The 19,388-nt window shown below is 39.7% G+C and overlaps 1 protein-coding gene across 1 annotated transcript in view; it reads left to right on the top strand.

Annotated features, from left to right (window-relative positions):
* JADE3 (jade family PHD finger 3) overlaps positions 1–19,388 on the top strand; it is a 31,363-nt gene that overhangs the window by 10,611 nt on the left and 1,364 nt on the right. The window contains exons 3-9 of the mRNA XM_010001181.1: positions 1,244–1,401; positions 3,244–3,434; positions 5,412–5,623; positions 8,276–8,443; positions 13,819–13,935; positions 14,389–14,862; positions 18,256–18,373. Coding sequence (XP_009999483.1) covers positions 1,244–1,401; positions 3,244–3,434; positions 5,412–5,623; positions 8,276–8,443; positions 13,819–13,935; positions 14,389–14,862; positions 18,256–18,373 — 1,438 coding nt within the window. The remainder of the gene's footprint in view (positions 1–1,243; positions 1,402–3,243; positions 3,435–5,411; positions 5,624–8,275; positions 8,444–13,818; positions 13,936–14,388; positions 14,863–18,255; positions 18,374–19,388) is intronic.

The raw sequence follows: 19,388 nt of genomic DNA, 5'->3' as shown, positions 1-19,388 counted from the left end.
TAGGACAAAATGAAGTAACAGTGATGTTCTGGGTCACTGGCAGCCTATTTCAATACCTAGTTTTAGCACAGAGCTTTTTAAATAATGTTTATATGATGATTTCCAAGAACAGCTGAGAATTTTTGCAGTAGGCATAACTGATCTGGTGCTGTCAAATTGAAAAGGATACATGAAGATATTTGGCTCTGAGATATTTTACTGCTCTTCTGGCTATAAAACTGAATTAGTAAGAAGAGAGTTCAACCTGCCACAGCTTACTGCAGGTACATTTTCTGGTTCATTTTACTGCTCTTTTAGGATTTGATTTCTTATTATGGTAATACAGTTAATTAGTTGGGATGTCTCCTTAACACCAAGCCACAGTCACTGTTTTGCTTTTATGAATGTTAGACTGGTGCAGTGTAACAGTGAAGAAAAAAGCTACAAAGGATGCTTATGCACTTTATTCAAATTGTATGCACCTGTATTTGACGCATACTGACATTAAGTAAGCTTTGAGATGGCTGATAATCATGGTTGTGTGCCCCTAAAAATGTAATCCTCTTGAGCCAAGAGTTGAACGTAGTGGCTGAAGATTTGTCAGTGACAGGTTTGCTTTGTTTCACAATGGTGTGTTTCGTTGTATAGGTTCGCTAAAGGGTACTGAGGCTGGATTGGGGTTCAGGCACAGAGCAACACAGGTCTCATGTTTCAGCCAAGGCAGCTGTTCATCTTTGATCCTGAGTTCCTGACCAGTAAAACTTCAAGTGGTTTTAATAAATGAAGAAGTGCCTATACATCAATTTCACCATGGCAACTGTATATACCCTATGACAAATATGACAATTTAAAGTAGCGAAACTGAGTGAAAGAAAAGGATATGCTGCCTCATATATAAGTTGGGATAAAGCCTACAGACTGGCAAGTAAAATGAGCTGTTTGAAAGTGATATGATGAGGAGTTTTAAATCAGGTGCAGGCCTCCTTTTCCTGTCCTGACTCCCTGTAATAGCTTTCCTCCTGATCAGCCTTCAGGCAGCAGCTTGGCTTTGAGTTAGGATAAACATCCTGTCATATTGCATGTGATACACTGAGATAGCTATAATCTAGGTAATTTCAAATTTAATTGTTTTTGTGTCAGTACTCGCTAAAAAAATAAAATGCATAAAATCCATGTATATTCATTGTGGAGATTTAGAAAAACACTGTTTCCTTTAGTGCAACATTCTTTCTTAAGCCACTTTTTTTCCTGGTTTTTCTTGCAGGTGTTCCGCAAGGATCTCATTAGTGCCATGAAACTACCAGATTCTCACCATGTCAACCCTGAAGAATATTACATCTTTGCAGACACATGGAAACAAGAATGGGAGAAAGGGGTCCAAGTTCCAGCCAGTCCAGACACTATTCCACAGCCTTCTCTCAGGTAATGGCTATCAGATGCAGATCACATGCACAAAATGTCAATTTAGAGAAGGCGGTGTTTCAAAAATAGATTTTCTAAATGCAGTCAGCTTTTCTTTGCTGTTATATTTGAATCTCAAGTGTAGCAGCCTTCATACATGCTCTTAAACTGAACAAGTACCAATTTGGAAAACAGCTCTATGGCACTTCTGTCCAGACCTGCTTCTGTCTGTACACTGTTACAGCATCTACGTTGTGAATTTTAAAAGGGCATTTTTTCCCGAGTCACTTGGTGCTATGAGTTAAAAACTGTTTTCTCATTTGAGTATGACAGGTTTAATACATTAAAAATAAACCCAAGCTCACACATGTTACTTGAAAGGTTTCTCTGTAAAACACAATGATGTAGAGCACCAGGCATGCAGGCGGTACTGACACCTGATAAAGTTACTCACTTGTTAATATAATTTAATTTTAGTTATTGTTGCAAAAGCTTTAACCCTTTCTGCCTTCTCTTGACAGAAGTAGCTACTTAATGTCATAGAAGTTCAGTGATCTCAGTTTCAGGAGGTAGCTAAATCACTCATACTGTGCTTTAGACTAGGAAAACATGACAGTGTAGTCCTGCAACCTTTCCTGGTGCAAACAGAGAGTGTTTCAACATAGAAATGTTGTTGCCAGTGTGGTCTTTGAGACAAAGATAAATGAGTTGTCCCATGAAAGCGCTGATGCCAGCATAATTTAATTTCCACTGGGGCTATTGTCAGTACCAAGTTATTAAAAATAAATATATTGCATCTCATACCAGCAGTATTACATTAGAGGAAAAAATTGCTATAGATTTGGCTGGACCAGAGAAAAGAAATGCTCTCAGGGGAACAAGAGGATAAAATGAGCAAGGTGAAGGGGAAAGAAGAATGGCAGAAGAACACTTTTTGTGCTAACATTGACAACCCACATTGTCCAGTAAGAATTATGTGGGATACTGCTTGACTGCTGCCTGCTCCTTCCTTACTTCTCTTGCCTTATTTCCCACAGCTTTTGTTTTCTCCTTCTCTTGTGGAGGGTTAGATCCAGAAAGCCTGCAGAGCTGCTCAGGCATGGCACCATGCCATTCAGTATCTCCCTGGCTTCCTTTCACATGTGGGGCCTCTTGCATTGAATTCAGAGTAGGATTGACTTTATCTAGCTAAGGTCAATCTTTCCATTCCCATAGTCTAGTTTACTAATAACACACAGAGTTTTATCCCTTAAATTAATTGCAAACTCAGAAACACCAATATTTTTCTCCTGTGTTTTCTGGATGATTTTTAGCTGATTTTTTTTCCCCTTTACATTTTTGCTTGGCATCATTTTTCCATAACAGAAGCAATACATTTTTAATACGGATAAAGTATCTTTACAAATTAAGGGTAGAATGTTTATCCCACAGGAAGAGCAAGCACTCCCCTCCCCTCCTGTAGAATAAATTAAGCTCTCCTGAAAAAGCTGGTATTTTCAAGAAATCAGTTGGCGAGATTTCCTTCTATCATTTAAGAGGAATATAGAACAAGATTGTAGGGGGTTTTGTGCGTAATGCTTTCAAAAACACTTGCATCATTGCACTAGTAGCATTTGTTAAATTGAAAATCATATGCACAGACTTAAATTTTTAAAAAAGATTCTGTATATGTAGTAAACCTTAGCACATGTTGTGTGAAGAAATAACATTTACAGTTCCATCTCCTCAGCCTGGCTACGCTTACTGGCTAGCTAAAAATCTGTGGAACACTAGGTTTCTTTTCACTTCATGTCTTTAAAGGATGGGTCTTAAAAAGCTGTAACTCTCAATTTCTTGTGGTTTTATTTTTTACTTTCACTTTAGGGTTGTAGCAGAAAAGGTGAAAGAAGTGCTGTATACACGACCCAGGAAATACATCCACTGTTCCAGCCAGGAGCCCACAGAACCAGGTTACATCAACATTTTGGAACTGGCAGAATCTGTGTGTCGCTATGACCTGGATGACATGGACATCTTTTGGCTTCAGGAGCTAAATGAAGAGCTTACAGAAATGGGTAATTTCACAACACGTTCTAATTTTAAAAGCAGCAATTAATTTGTTCTGTTGAGTTGTAGCCTGCTGTGTGAGATCTCTTAAAGAAGGCTGAGTGAGAACTGAGCGGTAATGCTAAGAAACAGGAAGTAAAAATGCTTAAAATAACGACCTGCTCAATCTGATAATGTTTTGTATTTTACCTGTAGTGCCTAAAAATTAATTCACATCCAAAATCACATGCAACTTCTGCAGGCTGAGGCAGGAGACAAAAAGCCTACTCCAGGTGGAATTAATTTTAGGACTTCAAAATTTAAGAGTTTTGCGTAAGAAAAGCAGATGTTTCCATTTCTTAAACTTGAACATATTATTGCTACAAATTCAGAGTTCTGAGGAGCTTGCATGCTGGGTTCTTAACAGAGTAATTAAGTTTCACACATGCTAGCCCATTTAAAATCAGCTAAGTAAACTTTCTTTTTTTCCATTCAAGTTGTGGGTATAGAGGGCTATGAGGGGGAGTGAGCTATGGAAAATAACCTTGGAATTATCACTGGAATAACTGAGTTGTGATGGAATAGCTTGTGTAGCTAGCATTCTTCCATGGATGACTGCAGATCCTTTAGGGAAGGACAGGTGGGCAAAGGAGGGAGATACTTGGCTTCTCCTGGATTTGCTGTTTTCTAACAAGTAAGAACCTGTAGGGATGTGATAATCCATGGCAGCTCTGGCTGTAATAGCTATGAAAAAGTGGTGACTGAGATCCTGAGGGAAGTGAGGAAAGGAAGTAGTGTTCTGGTCCTGGGCTTCAGGAGAGCAGGTTTCTGTTTATTCAGGTAACTGGTAGTTGGGATCTGGGAGGCAACTCAGAGGAGTGGAACTGCTGAAGAGAACTGGCAGGACTTTAAATAGACAGTCTTGTCTAGGCACAAGAAAGATCCATCCAGACATTCAGGAAAACAGGTAGATGTGTTAGGACACTGGATTAGTGAGGAAACTAATGCCTGAGCTCCAGTTCCAAAGCATGTAAGTAAGAGGTAGAAGCAAGGACAAGCTTCCCAGGCATACAGGAGTGCTGCTGGCAAAATGAAAGCTTTTCTGAGGGCCAGATCTCTCTCCATCCACGGACTAGACATATCTCTTGAGCAACAACATTGTGTGGATTCACTGTTGACTCTGCGTGGAGCCAGGGATTAGGCTGGAACCCTCTGAAGGTGCCTTCCCACCCGAATGATTTTGTAGTTCCTTTAATTCAAGCAGTGAGAACACAGTACTTGTGCACAGTTCAGCAGTTAAAATGTTATCCTCTGATATTATTTGTTACATGAATATCCCAAACTTTGAAGGTCTGAGTAAATAGTGTCCTATGTATAGCATTGGTTAGTAATAAGTGTATATAGCAAGTGAACAGATAATATGGATTGCCAGCGGTATGTTTATCTGCTATTTTATTTTTTAAAACCCAGTAAAACCATAAAAGCACTTTTCACATCCATCATGCTTGTCACTCTTATTAGTGTACTAGATGGTGGCAACTTCTGTATTTTTGCAAGATCTAAAGTGTTCCTAGTAAGTTTTATTTCCTAGAGAGTTAGTCTTCAGAAGAACATTGTGTGTAATTTTGGATGTCATTAGTGTTTTTTAAAGTGATGTAGGTGGAAGGAGGGCTTTATGGGAGCAGCTAGCAGTTACAGAAATGGTTGTCTGCCTTTTATGCTGTAGTTTTTTCTTCAAGGTGCAGTCTTGTATTTTATGTGTAACTTAAACTTTTATTTCCATAGTAGCTCTGCTTGTATTTATAAGATAATGCTACAATTACTCAGTGAGTGAAACAGGGTTTTTTATTTTTGTTTTACTTTTTATTTTTATTATGGGTGATGAGAGAGATTCTGCTGTGTCTACTGCTTTAGTTGCTATAAGTTACCCTTCTCCCTGCATCTCAGACTAAAGTCAGGAGCACCTGACTGTCCTCTTAAGTCCCCATCCGTTTTCTTTGCTACAGGATGTGGGGCCCTGGATGAAAACACAATGGAAAAGACAATTGAAGTGCTAGAACGGCACTGTCATGAGAACATGAACCATGCTATTGAGACTGAAGAAGGATTGGGTATTGAGTATGATGAAGATGTCATCTGTGATGTGTGCCGATCCCCTGACAGTGAAGATGGGAATGACATGGTGTTTTGTGACAAGTGTAACATCTGTGTCCATCAGGTTAGTGCCTACAAAAAATGGTGACAGTGTCTTGTGGTCTTAGTTTGCCTTGGCAAGTGTGGAATTTTATCTGGTATTAAAACGTTAATTGGAGGGCTTTGTGATTTTATAGGTACGAAGGGTGGTGCAACCAAGTTGAATTTTTGTACCCTAGCAGTTACAACAGATGAAATGGACTAGCATGGCACATATGTGGACACCTGCACTCTAATAAAAAGACAGAGTGTGTTCTTGGGTCTTTCAAGTACTTCCTCTAGGACTATAAACCATTTTCCCCCTATTAATAAACCTGCTTTTGAACATAAACAGGACAAGATATGCTGGCTTGCCTCTGTGTGAAGGTCTAAAGACCGTTTGTTTCAGAGCTGGGGTTTTTCCTCCTGATCTGACTAGTTAGTCAACCGGACATGGGCTGTCCAAATTTAGCTATCTGAAACCACATGTAGGCACTTCAACAGACTGGTCTTTTTCAGAAACCATAAGCACCTGCAGTAACTGTGCTCTCAGTCTGAATGTTGCTCACGTTTATAACATTTCTTATGTAGCCAAGACATAGCACTGGCTGAACTCAGTGTAGTCAGGCAGAGGTATTCCTATAATCAGCAAAGGGATATAAATCCTGTGGTTTCTGTGTGTCCTGTCCTGGAAGGGGGTTTTCCTATAAATTGAATAGAGACTTAAGAAGGTTTTTATTAAATGTATTTTTGCACTGACTGCAAGTAGTACTCGGAAAACGTATCTGGCTGAAGAAGGACCTGTCATCTCCCTGCTTGCAGTGGGCTGGCTTCCAGCCTGACTGCTTTACTGATCTGATTCACTGTGTGAAGCAGCCACGTGAGCCTATCTGCCCGTAACATGGTCAGTGACAGGAATACTACCAGCAGCTGGGCCACCTGCTTCAGTCCCTTCTCGTGCTTGTGCAAAACTAATGATGAACTTGCAGTTGGAGGCTTGTGATTGCCTGCTGGCAGCTGAGCTTGAGCTGTTGGCCTGCTGTCTCCTTGCTTCTGATGCTTCCCTCTGGCAAATCTGCCTGAAACAAACTGAGGAGTGTGTCTGGGCTGGAGCTAATCCTAACAATAGCAATAAATAATTTGATTTTTTAAAATCTGGTTTGGCCCCACTTCATCAAGTAACCTCAGGTCTGTTTGTCTTCACACAGTTTGGGGATGCGGGGGGAATGGGGTGTGTGAGAGATTTCATCCTTCACAGTTCCCTCCTGCCCCGGCTCAAACATGTTGTGAAATTATTGGTTTAGTAGTCTAGTCCTCCTCCAGTCATTAGTTGGATTAAATTAGAAAAATATTTTAGTCCATTTCCAACCTCCTAAATGTGATCTTACGTGTAATGCCACTTCTGCTTTAGTAATAGAAAGAATGCTGGTGAGAATGTGCCACATAAGAGGAAAAAAAAATCACTTGTAAAATTTTAGATTACAGCTCCCCCTGTTGGGTTTTGCAACAATTGTCACATCGAAACAGCATTTAGGTTTGTCAGTCTTGGCAAAGTCTCTTCCATAATGCAGGATTTAATTTGGAAAAGTCCCCCTTTCTACAGGCCTGACATAAATGTGCAATGTTTTATGATTGCACTTCATATTAAATACTGAGATCCTATAATCAGAAGGTGGGGGAAGCAAATGTGAGAATTTTGTCTGGACTTGAATCTGAAAGACTGATTACAGTTAATTATCCTGTTCTGTTGAGGCTTTCAATGTTACTGTTACCAGAGGTGATTTTAGGAATGGTGAAGGCCACACTTTTGATACAGCTTTTATTTGGAGCAGTTGCATGGAGTTAGACCTTGGTGATAAGCCAGTGATTTTGTATACACTAAGCTGTAATATGTCTGTATGTGTGTGCAGCAGGGTATATATCTGGATACACACGTAGTTAGTCATTAAGAACTGCTAGGAATTTGAATCAGAAAGCAGACTGATTTATTTATTTTTTTTCATTTTCCTTTTTGTTTTTAATTCTCAAACCCAACAAAACTTAAGTTCAAATTTTCTGAGGAGTTAAATGCAATATTCAGGAAATAGCTGTAAAACCCAGTATCTCATAATTTTGGTTTTGTTTTTTTTTCAGTATCATAAATATTTAAAGTAACAAACTATTTACAGAACTGTAAAGGTTACAGTTCACAATATTTACAATTACAAAGGTAGCTTATTGTTGCAGGAAACGATCTTCAGTCAAACAGCTCATCTCCCTTCACATCTAAATACAATTATCTTAGAGTGTAAAGTTATTAGTGCTAGGAAATTGTGATTTTAATAATGATTAAACACAGAAACTAATTTAAAGAAATGTCAATATTTTTTTTCTCCAGAAATTTGAAAATCACTAAAAGTAAGTACAATGGTTCTTAACACCAGTGGTGTTGTACAGTCACAATTGATGTGTCTTACACTACAAACAAATAATATTAGCACACATTTTAAAAGGAAGCCAGCATAAAAACACTGTGGTTTAGAGGCTGTTTATGTCTTTGATTACTTGACTTGTATTAAGGTACAGAAGTTGGAGAATGAATAAGTGAGGGCCAAACTGTTCCTTTACTGTTTGAAAGCCTTGCTCTGTGTGAATAGTAGTAATGCTTGTCTGTGAAACCATATCAGCACAATGATCTCAATTCTTGTTTTCCTCCAAGGCGTGCTATGGAATCTTAAAAGTACCTGAAGGGAGCTGGCTGTGTCGTACCTGCGTTCTGGGAATACATCCTCAGTGCCTCCTGTGTCCCAAAAGAGGAGGTGCCATGAAAGCTACTAGGACAGGGACCAAGTGGGCACATGTGAGCTGTGCTCTCTGGATTCCAGAGGTAAAACCTGATTTCTGCCTCCTTCTCTTGTACCATCATAGAATCCTCTCTGTTCTACTTTTTCTTCTTCCTTTCTTTGCCTTTTTATGTTCTCATGATTTAAGGTATCTGGCTGGCTTCATACCTGGCTTTATTCTGATGAGTCTGCACAGTTTGTGTGGACTGGGAGAGAGTCCAGCTTGTGTTCCATTAATTAATCACTTTGTGCCCTCCATTTACTCAGCAGTGACCTGGTGTTGGTATAGTATCTGAGTGACCTGCTAGAAAGGGTTACGATGTAAGCTAGTGTTCACTGTAAAACTGCAGCTTTATTGTTGGTCTTACTTTCTGATGAATTTGTGTGCTTAATTAAGTGTATGATTTGCATGAATACATCTGCTCTCCTTATTTTCTGTGTTTTCTTTAACTACACTCTGTTGTGTTATTTGTATAGGATGGATTCTTGTATTTGCAGTTCTGTTTTTTCTGAACAGTGGGAAGATGAAACTTTCTGTCTTCTATGTTATGTCTTAAAAATAAAGGCTTTTTTTATATATCCATTTTTTTATATATCCATCTATGGAGAGTTTAATAATGAAGCTTTACACTTCTTCCTCAATTTTGGATCTAATTTATCATCACAGTATAATTCTGTAAATCAGAATATTCACTTTTGTATAGGTGGAGTTTATGTTTAATTTTCTATTTGGAGTATTGCTCTTTCCTTTCTGTAAGATCCACAGATCCATTACAGGTTTAATGCAAGGCAGCAGGCAGATCTTTTGGCACCCTGGCATCAGGGGGATGGGTGCCTTATTTTCTGAACCTTCTTGCTCCCAAGTGCAGCCAGGCCTCATGTTCAAAAAACTTGGAGGAAAATGTTAAGATTCTGGGTATTTTTTTCACATAGCAAGCATATGCAATGTGTAACTCCTAGCTCTGTCCCAGGCATATATCTCCTTTTCAAAGAGGCTATCTTTACAGTTAAGCTTTTCCTTTCAGGCCTAATTGTAGTTCCTGACATCTCTTCCACCTTCAAGGCAAGGGGAGTTGAGAAAAAACCTAAATATTTATTTCAAAATTAAAAAAAATATATTAAAAAAAGAATCTCCTGACTTCTCCTATGCTTACAAAGTGTCTTGGCTGGAAGCTCTACTGACTCTGAGCACACTGGTTTTCCAAAAAGGTCCTTTATGCATGTGGTTGCCTTGGTGTTCTTGCCAACAGAAGAGGAACCAGCAGGTTTGGGAAGTAGGTGACAGCAGGGCAGGGAGGACATTCTGCTTTCCCACCTTCCTGTGGCTGAGGGAGAGAAACAGAGGAGCACCCAGATAGGAGAGCTTGAATCTGGCTGCTCCCAGTGGCCCAGTCTGTCACTCCAGGTGTTGGAAACCTTCTTCCCTCCACACCAATGCCAAGTGTGTCAGCCATAGTGAGGAGGTGACACCTGCCAGTTAGGGTATGACAAGCTTCTTGGATCCATTTTCTCTCTTGGATCTCCTGTGCTTTTACATTTGAAACAATTCAGTCACTAACACGCCAGAAAAACCTTTGGGAATCTCTATTAAAATGGTGGGTCAGTTCCCATCTGAAGAGTCACTGTGGCCTTAGGTGCTGCAGGGGACAAATAAGGCCCAGAATGTCAAGACCCGAGTGTAGATACTTTAGGGGAGAATGTGTATTCCCATATACCTATTTTTCTTCTCCCCGATATAGTAGCACATTGAAACTCCCTAGAAAGAAACAGGTGCTGTCATTTCCTCTTGTGGCCCTAATAAAATGGAGCCAGGCAGAATGTAGAGAGGAATGGGCCATAAACATGCGTGTCTGTGCCTTGTGGTAAAAGGTTCAAAGAGGAAATCCATGAGTCACCAAGTATAGGCTAGCATTGTTGTGTCAGGTGTATTCATTAACTCGTTCAGCACTGATTTGAAATGTTTATTCTTTCCTCCCTTAGCTGTTAGCTGCCCATGTGAAAGGGCTTTCTTAACCCTCACTTGACTGATGGGGACATTGAAGGGTTTTTACTCTCCAAAGTGGACTTATCGTTGGTCTCTGTCCTTTTATTCTTCTGCCTTTATTGTCTTTTAGTGTAAATGTGTAGTTTCTTTCATGTTCTCTTAAAAGGCATTCTTTAAATATATATATAAAAAGAAAAAAAGCAACACTGAGACTAGAACTTATGCTGTGTTTTGAAATTCAAGCTCCTTCTCTGCCTTAGATAACCCATTACAGTTACATCCCCCCTCAGTGTGGTGTTAGCTTGCTACAACTGGAAGGGTATCAAATTGACTGTCCTTAGCTGCTTGTTGTGAGTGACAGTGCTCCAGCTGCTGGGCTGCCCTTCTCAGCCACCAATGCAGATAATTGTGCAGCTAGCAGGTTAGCAGTGGAGCAGAGGACAGCAGGGTGACAATCAAGATGGCAGTTCACATGCATAAGTCAGAGAAGAGTTTTCTACAGCCCATTTTCCTCACTCTCCCCCACTCAAAATGTAACCTACAATGTGAAGAAATAACAGAGAAAACAGCTACATGTTACAGCAGTTGGATAATTTCTGCTTTGGGATGGGAGGTTTTGGGAAATTAAAAGATTGGCCTCTCCACTCCGTGGATCCCTTGTGAACAGTGAAGTTCAAACAGACTTTGCATTGATTCCTCTCTTTGAATATTAGAAACATGCAGGACAGCATGAGACTGGTATAAATAAACAGCACCTGACACTGTAAGCGCCTCTTTGTGCTTTGACGAAGTGGGGTAATATAAACAGGCATAGTTTCTAGCTGAATGGACACTATTTCCATCATAACTGTTTCCTGACCTTATGAGTCCCCTCTGGGGAGGGGAGCAAGGAGAGCATTAAAAGGGGCAGAGAGAGACAGGGAGAAGGTTTCTGTCAATTCACAGCTCTTAGTGTGAAGCTTGGTGGAAAACTGGTATTACTCAGTCCCCAGCAGAATTCACTGAAGAGTCTGGTTTCTCTTTGGAAGTAACACAGACAACTTGACAAGCTGATATAATTCCTTCAATTCCCAAAGGAAGTCTTCCCTCTCAGTGTAGTGGTAACTAGGATGAGAATTGCAGTCAGTCTTTTTACAGTATTGTTGCAGAAATACCTGTGTGACTTGTAACCTCTGTTTTGAGGAAGGTCAAGTTAGGTTGATAAAAGATTATTTTATTTTGGAAGCAAAAAGGTATATTTCATGATATTTAAGAGTACTGGACATGGTTTTGTGAGACTGTTCAAGATCTTCAGGGACAGCTTTGTCATTTTCCCACCAATTTATAGGAATACTGCAAGAGATAAATTGTTTGTCATCTCTGCTTGATGAGAGCATCACATATTTCTGCCTGGACTGTCTCTGAAGCATCTGTCTTTCTAATGAAGGCTTCTGGAAAGGCCATGCAGCTCGTTGACCTCAGTATATTCCAGAAGATGCAGCTTGCAATTGGGGAATCAGAGGGTGAAGTACTATAACAAATACAAATCATATTTCAGTCACTTTTAGACATTAATTCATGAACTGCTGATCAGCTTTTTCAAATGTGGAAATGATGAACCAAGTAATTTCTTGCAAAGCTGTCTTTTCCACCTACTATAAATGATCCTTAGGGCAATGCAATTATAGGGAGAGAACAGCAAAAATACTCAGTTTGAGTACAGCAACTATGATTCCCAGACTCCATCAACTTAGTACCACTATATTTGTTTAAGTCCACCTCATAGAGGAGGTTTGCTGAAGCAAAACCTTTCCTTCTCAGGGATTATGCAGGTTTTAAAATGAATGCATGCATCCAGTGATTGTTGATGTACCCCAAAATGGAATCTAGGAAATTCAGTTTAGTCTGCTGGCTCTGATCAACAAGTTTCATTGTCATACATTAATTCATATAACCTGGATTTCATTAGGAGAAGATTATGGAGGTAACGTGTGAAAGGTATTGTAGCATAATGCTCTAAAATTTTCTAGGAAAAAGAAAAAAAGCTTTTCAAATCTCAGCTAGCTGATTTCTTAAGGAAACAGCTTTATTCCATCCTCACAGTTCCACAAAGCATGATCTATGAAGCTTCTTTATTTTAATTCTTAGATCTGACCCTTTTGAGAAGAGGCCCCTATCCCACCACTGAAAATAAAGGTCTGCTCTGTTCAAGTGAATTGTTATAGGAAGGTGGAGATCTTCCTAGCTACAATAAGTACTGTATTTCTGCTTCAGGCAGGTAGTCTTCCAAAGCACACAACTGCTGAATTCAAGAAGTGCTGTGTAAACATCAAAATCCAAGGTTTTGAAGCCTGGAATTCTTGGGACAGAGCACTTATCTCACTGAAATCTGCCATCTGCCATTCTCATACTGGCCCAGTTCTGCATGTTGATCATTCAGAGCTGGCCAACTCTTTGATTCTGCCCTTGGTTGAATCCTGTCTGTCAGGAGTGGCTCTGGGGTGCCTACAGACATAACTGATGTCTGTTTTGGTGTTTAAATTATGGAGGACAATCCTTGTTTTTTCCTTATGGACAACAGGCAGTTGAGAAATTTCTATCACTATGGATATGTGAATGTTAGTATGAAAGAACAGGAGAAAGTGCTTCTCTGATACTTTTTCCTTTCTTTTTGTATTAGTATCCATTATCTGGTCTACCAGAGACAAATGTATAATCCCAAGTAAGTGTGTGGAAACTGCCACAAGAGAGTAGACCATGCTTTGCAGTAGGACAAGTTTCCTGTATTCTTTCTCAAGTTATACTTGGTACAATTTCTAGTTAGGGAAGTGTGTTAGAATCTCCTCGTGCATTGGGAGTGCTCAGTGGAGAGGCAGAGCTGGGAGGCAAGGCTTTTCCTTGCTGCTGACTGATACTGCCTCAAATTGTGAGCTGCCAGAAGTAGCTGTTGTAGAAGATCTGTGGATCTTAAAGAAGGAACTTTTCGGGTCAGTATGAATATGTGTCCCTGTTTCATTCTGAGTGGTTTATATTGTGGAACTTTTAAAGTTAGACCTATTGAAGGAGCACAGAAAAGAAAAAAACAACAAGAGAAACCATCACATCAACAAAAACAAACAAAACAAAAAATCCACAAAAAGACCAAACAGAGTTGAAAGGAAATAAGCTTAAGCATCACTTACTGCAGTCTCAGTCTGGTTCATAGCAAGGCATGTTGTAGATGCCTCAAATCTTTTGAAGGCTTGCAATTTTTAGCCACCAGGTTAAACTAGTGGTATTCCACAACATTGTTTTAATGTGGGAACTGTTAGGGTTCCTTGCTGAGAAGTCTTGAGCACAAGAAGATCTGAGAGTAAGATAAATATGTGGGCATATTTCTTCTTTTGGTATAAATGGAGAGTTTGTTTTTATTGCCTTGATAACTGCTTTCTGTGCTGTTTTTCTGTTTGTCTGCAGGTTAGTATTGCTTGCCCAGAAAGGATGGAGCCAATCACAAAGGTGTCTCATATTCCACCAAGTCGATGGGCTCTAGTGTGTAGTTTATGCAAACTGAAAACTGGTGCTTGTATTCAGGTATGTACTTGTCCTGTGGTGACTTCCGAGTCTGTGTGAGAAGGGCAATTTAGGTTTTACATACTGTTCTTCCTGTGTTCAGAGATGGTTTACAATGCAGATGGCCATTGAATAGATGCCTAGTTCCTCATAGCCGTTTGCTATCAAGTTAGTTCACTAGTGCAGCGATTCAGAAGTTAGTCTGAGTTGCCTTCTTTTGAATAAGGCTGAGATGTGTAAGGATTGCTACTGTGTGGGTCAGAGATGGATAGAAAGTTCTTCCATTGAACACCTCACAAATGAGAAACTAGTAAATCGGGTGATACCAACTTCAAAGACATCAACAGATATTTTGAAGAGCGCTTAGGAAATAGGATTTGTAGGGATGAACTTTCATGTAATTAAGATCATTCTGTCTTTTTTTTCTGGTTTGTTACTGCTGGTGGTGATTGAGATGTTTTGTTTTGTCTGTAGTGCTCCGTGAAAAGCTGCATCACTGCCTTTCATGTCACCTGTGCCTTTGAGCATAGCTTAGAGATGAAGACTATCCTGGATGATGGGGATGAGGTCAAGTTCAAGTCATACTGTCTAAAGCACAGCAAGAACAAACAGAATTCGCTGCCTGATGTTGATGATCACCCCAAAAGCATGTTGGACCAGAAGCAAACAGAGAGTGAGAAAACCAGTTTGCGAGCCCAGAAACTCCGAGAGCTGGAAGAAGAGTTTTACTCACTTGTTAAAGTGGAGGATGTTGCAGCAGAACTAGGCCTTCCTAAACTTGCTGTAGACTTCATCTACAATTACTGGAAACTAAAGCGTAAAAGTAACTTTAACAAGCCATTGTTTCCTCCTAAGGAGGATGAAGAAAATGGTTTGGTGCAGCCCAAAGAAGATAGCATTCATACTCGCATGAGGATGTTCATGCATTTGAGGCAGGACCTAGAGAGGGTAAGAATTTAACTGGTAAAGTTAAATTGAAAAACAATTTGTAGGTGAGCAAGTTCTTTGTGCATGAGAGTGAGAATGGAGGCAGCACAGGGACATAATTAGAAAAAAATAAAGCCTTCAACTCCAGTCTTTTGAGATGCTGCATTGCCTGCTGCAGAGACTTTCAGGAAATGTCCCTTCTCAGTCAGTCCAGTGAGAGATTCAATGTGAAAGGAGTGCTTCCTGACTTGCTTAGAGGGTGTTGCTTTATATCTTTTAAGATGCATCTTTATATGCACAATGGACATACTTCCTAATTGACTATTTGATTTCCACTTCAACCGAGTAAATATTAAAACAGTGAATTAATTTGAACGAGCTGTAGTAGTTGCTAGTGATACAGATTCAATAACAAAAAAAATGCTATTGTTGTCAAACAAAAGTAAATGCAAACAGCAAAAGGAATGGGGCAAGCTTAACAAATTCTTACCTTCCACCTTCTGTTTTGGTGTGGAAGGACTTTTGATTTGTAATTAAAAAGGCCTTTTGTAATGATTATAATAGAATGGTAAATGCTAGCTAAGCCTGGGTTTGGAAAAATCAATTTGCATAGGTCAAGCATTAAATGTTATTTGGTGAGTGTGCGTTAAGCTTTTGGGGGATCCTAAAAGTATGTTAAAGCAGGGGTTCTCACCATCATGGTTTGAAGGCACAAGTAGTTAAAGTCCTAGATGGTTAATTTCCACAGTGACTTTTTGGCTCCACAGGCACAGAAGATTGTTGCCCTATACTTGTACCACTTCCCCTTACATCTGGTTTCAGGACTCTTAATATCTCCTTCTCATCAGCATGCTGTGTCAGCTAGTCCCAGGTAGTGGGCAGGCTGTATCACTTGTAGCTCTCTTGACCTAGAAGCTTTCACTGCATGCAGCTGCCTTAGGTGCTACGGTTGGTTACCAGTCTGAAGAAAACCCAGTGACTCTACCACTGCTTGTGGCTTTACTGAGAAAAAGGAAAGTTGTCTTTTTATCAGAAGCTATCTGGACTCTTAGCAGATTGCCAGCCAGCTGGGAGTTTGAAAAGATGGAGTCCTTCAGCAAAATTCAGATAAGGGATTTATACTGTTTTTATTCTGGCAGCTGATGGAGAAGGAAGCCACATGTATTACCATTTGGGCTGCCCGTTATGTTGGCCTGTTGGCTAGTAAGCACTTGCAGTTTTCAAAAGCTGAGAGATAGGTAGTGAATATAAAAAAGGTAATAAGATAAAGCAGATATGCTAAATGTGATCTGGAAACATTGGAGAGGGGAAGAAAAAGCATAAGAGAGAAAATAGTGTTGTAAGAAAAGGGAAAACAGTATTGGAGAGAGAAGAACATGAAAATACAGGGAGATAAGTGTTGGAGCTGAGATTTCTGCTTGTCAGTATAACTGCTGTCTTGAATCTAGTCATAATCAATCTCAGATCTCCTTTTCCAGGACCACTTTGGATATGGACCCTTATTTAAAAAAATAGAAATACAAAAAGCCACAATGTGCTTTGAGTGGAGAATTGGGATTTTTGGGGTGCTTTTTCTTTCCAGAGACCATTTTGAGGTTTTTCTCTCTCTCTTTTTTTTTTTTTTTTTTTTTTTTTTTTACAAATAGTTGGTTTGCTTCAAATTTTATTAAAATTGGTGTACTTAATCTGAGTGGAGGTAATTCAAATTTTGAAATGTCTGTCTTAAAGAATTACTTTGTGCCATGATTTTCTATTAATTATATATTGGGATGAATAGAGATTTGGGAATAATGGAATTTCCTTTCTGGTGAGAAGGGTTCCAGTTCTGAACAGATGGAATTGAGTGCTGAGGAAAGTATATTTGGCACATCTTTCAACCAGCCCCTGCACAGTTTCTGTTTTCTGAAAGCTCTTTAAAGTATTTATCAAGAACTTGCAGTGCCTCTTTCCTATTCTGATTATATTAGGTGGCAATATTGCTATTAACTCAAACAAATAGTGGAAGTAGAATTATGTGGAACTGGATGATAGAATTATAGAATAGATATATGGTTTCATTTGGAAGGGACCTTAAAGATCATCTAGTTCCAACCCTTCTGCTATGGGCAGGGACACCTCCCACTAGACCAAGTTGCTCAAAGCCCTATCCAACCTGGCCTTGAACACATCCACAGATGGGGCATCCTCAACTTCCCTGGGCAACCTGTTCCAGTGTCTCACTACCCTCATTGTAAAAAATGTCTTCCTTATGCACAAGCTAAATCTATCCTCTTTTAATTTAAAACTGTTGTCCCTTGTCCCATAACTGCAGGCCCTTGTCTCTCTCCATCTTTCTTATAGGCCCCCTTTATGTATTGAAAGGCAGCTGTAAGGTCTCCCTGGAGCCTCCTCTTCTACAGGCTGAGCAACCCCAATTCTCTCAGCCTGTCTTCATAGGAAAGGTGTTCCATCCTTCTTAAGAGTTTTTGTGGCCCTCCTTTTGACTGGCTCAAACAGTCCCATGTCTTTCCTGTGCTGAGGACTCCAGAGCTAGACACAGTACTCTAGGTGGGGTGTCACCAGGGTGGAGTAGGGGGTCAGAATCACCTCCCTGGCCCTGCTGGCCAGGCTTCTTTTGATGCAGCCTGGGATGCAGTTGGTTTTCTGGGCGGCAAGTGTACATTGCTGGCTCTCATCCCGTTCTTTATCCACCATGGTATCCCCAGTCCTCTGCAGGGCACCTCATACCTGTATTGCTACTGGGGACTTCCCTGACCCAGGTGCAGAGCCTTGCACTTGGCCTTGTTGAACTTCATGAGTCAAAGCAATGAGCTTGGAAAAGAGACTGCTAAATGGGTGAACCAAAATGTGTAAATTGCCCAAGAAGCTGGAGTGTTATTTTAGACGTCATCTAGGTGTTAAGTTTTGGTCCAAATATGCCAGCTTTCTGGAGTAGCTTTTAAAAAAAGTATTACTTCGAATGTTGCAATGATTTTTGGGGAAACACACATAGTTTAGCTGGTAAAAATTATTCTATTAAACACTTTGCGGGGCAATTCTGGGTGAATCAAGTATTGCCTGTAGTAATGGTCCCAGTATCATATGGTAGTGGAAGCAGGCTTACAGATAAGGAAGTTTTAGAAATTACTTGTTTTTCTTTTGACTGGAATTTTGTGTTTGTTCGCTGTTCCTATACATGAAGATACATTCTGCTGTCTTGCAGAATATATTCAAGCCGTTCATTAAATTGGCAAATAAAAAACTCCAGGGTATTTTTTTAAATTCATAGTTACTCGTGTTCGGTAATATTCACAACAGCTTTTCCAAGGGATTTTGCACATAATGTTGTTTTAATTCTGCTGTTGATGCACTTTTTAAACTATGGCAGGACTTGTTTTTTTATGGTGTATTAAGTCTCCTTTTGTTCCTCCATAGGTAAGAAATCTCTGCTACATGGTAAGCAGGAGAGAGAAACTGAAGTTGTCTCACAGCAAAGTACACGAACAGGTCTTCAATTTGCATGTCCAACTCATTAATCAGGAAATTGCTGCAGGTAATTGTATAAATGTAAAATATTAACAAATATTATCTGTATTTAAACTAAAAAATGTGTGTTCCTGCTTAGTGATTTTAGCATTGTAAATCTGCCACTTGAAAAACTTGAGTACTCAGTAAATGAAAGTCGCAACATGCACAGAGTGCTTTAATCTCTTAAAATATTTACTTGGATATTTCTTTATTTTATGGCTGTTGCTGGTATGTGCCTATTACTTATCGATCACTACAGCATCCAGATAGCAGAAACGAGCTGGTGGTGATCTCTAGATTTCCACTTCCTTGACTGCTGGTTGATGGTTCTGTTTCACCAGAGCCAGCTCTTTGCTGCTGCTCGGCTCTCCAGCTGAGAAGGTTTTTTGCTTACTGTCAGAAGTAGGTTCCTTCAGGCAGAAGAGTGACTGATGGGAATCGCTGTTGTTCTCATGTTGCCTTGCATGCTTGATGAGCGTTTCTTAGCCTGCCATCTGCAGTTACTCTCCTTCAGTAAGAGTTTAAGTACTCTGGATTTCAGTAGTGAACAGTAACTGGTTAAGAATGCTGATGTACTAAAACTCACTCTGCCTTTCATTTTTATAGTGACAGTTTTGAAGTCAGGTACCCAGCATTTGGAAAGAGGAAGAGTATATATTACAGTGCAATTACTTTTTTATTTTTTAATAGGGTAGGCAGCTTCTTCTTCAATGTGAAATGGAGATCTCTGTTCTTTTTGAGATACACATTATGTTTTTAATGACCAATTTAGGGTGAAATCTTAGTGGTTTTTTTCCTCTACCCCTGAAACATGGATAGGTTTCATAAGTACTGAGAGGGTGATTTGGTTTTTTTTAAGCTGTTTTCGATCAGGCTGGTACTTTGTGGCAGCAGCACTACCTTAAAGCACTTTAGTTTTGTGTAAATGCATTTTATGAAAACTGTCAACTGAATTTATGTTTTCACAAATACAAGTGTTTTTTTAATGCTTATTAGAATAGCTTGATAGCTACTTTGCAATGGTGCTGTATGCATGTATC

The sequence above is a fragment of the Chaetura pelagica genome, unplaced genomic scaffold (assembly GCF_000747805.2).
Source record: "Chaetura pelagica isolate M959 unplaced genomic scaffold, ChaPel_1.0 scaffold266, whole genome shotgun sequence".
In the NCBI taxonomy this organism is placed as follows: Eukaryota; Metazoa; Chordata; class Aves; order Apodiformes; family Apodidae; genus Chaetura; species Chaetura pelagica.
This window is presented reverse-complemented; position numbering and strand designations above follow the sequence as displayed.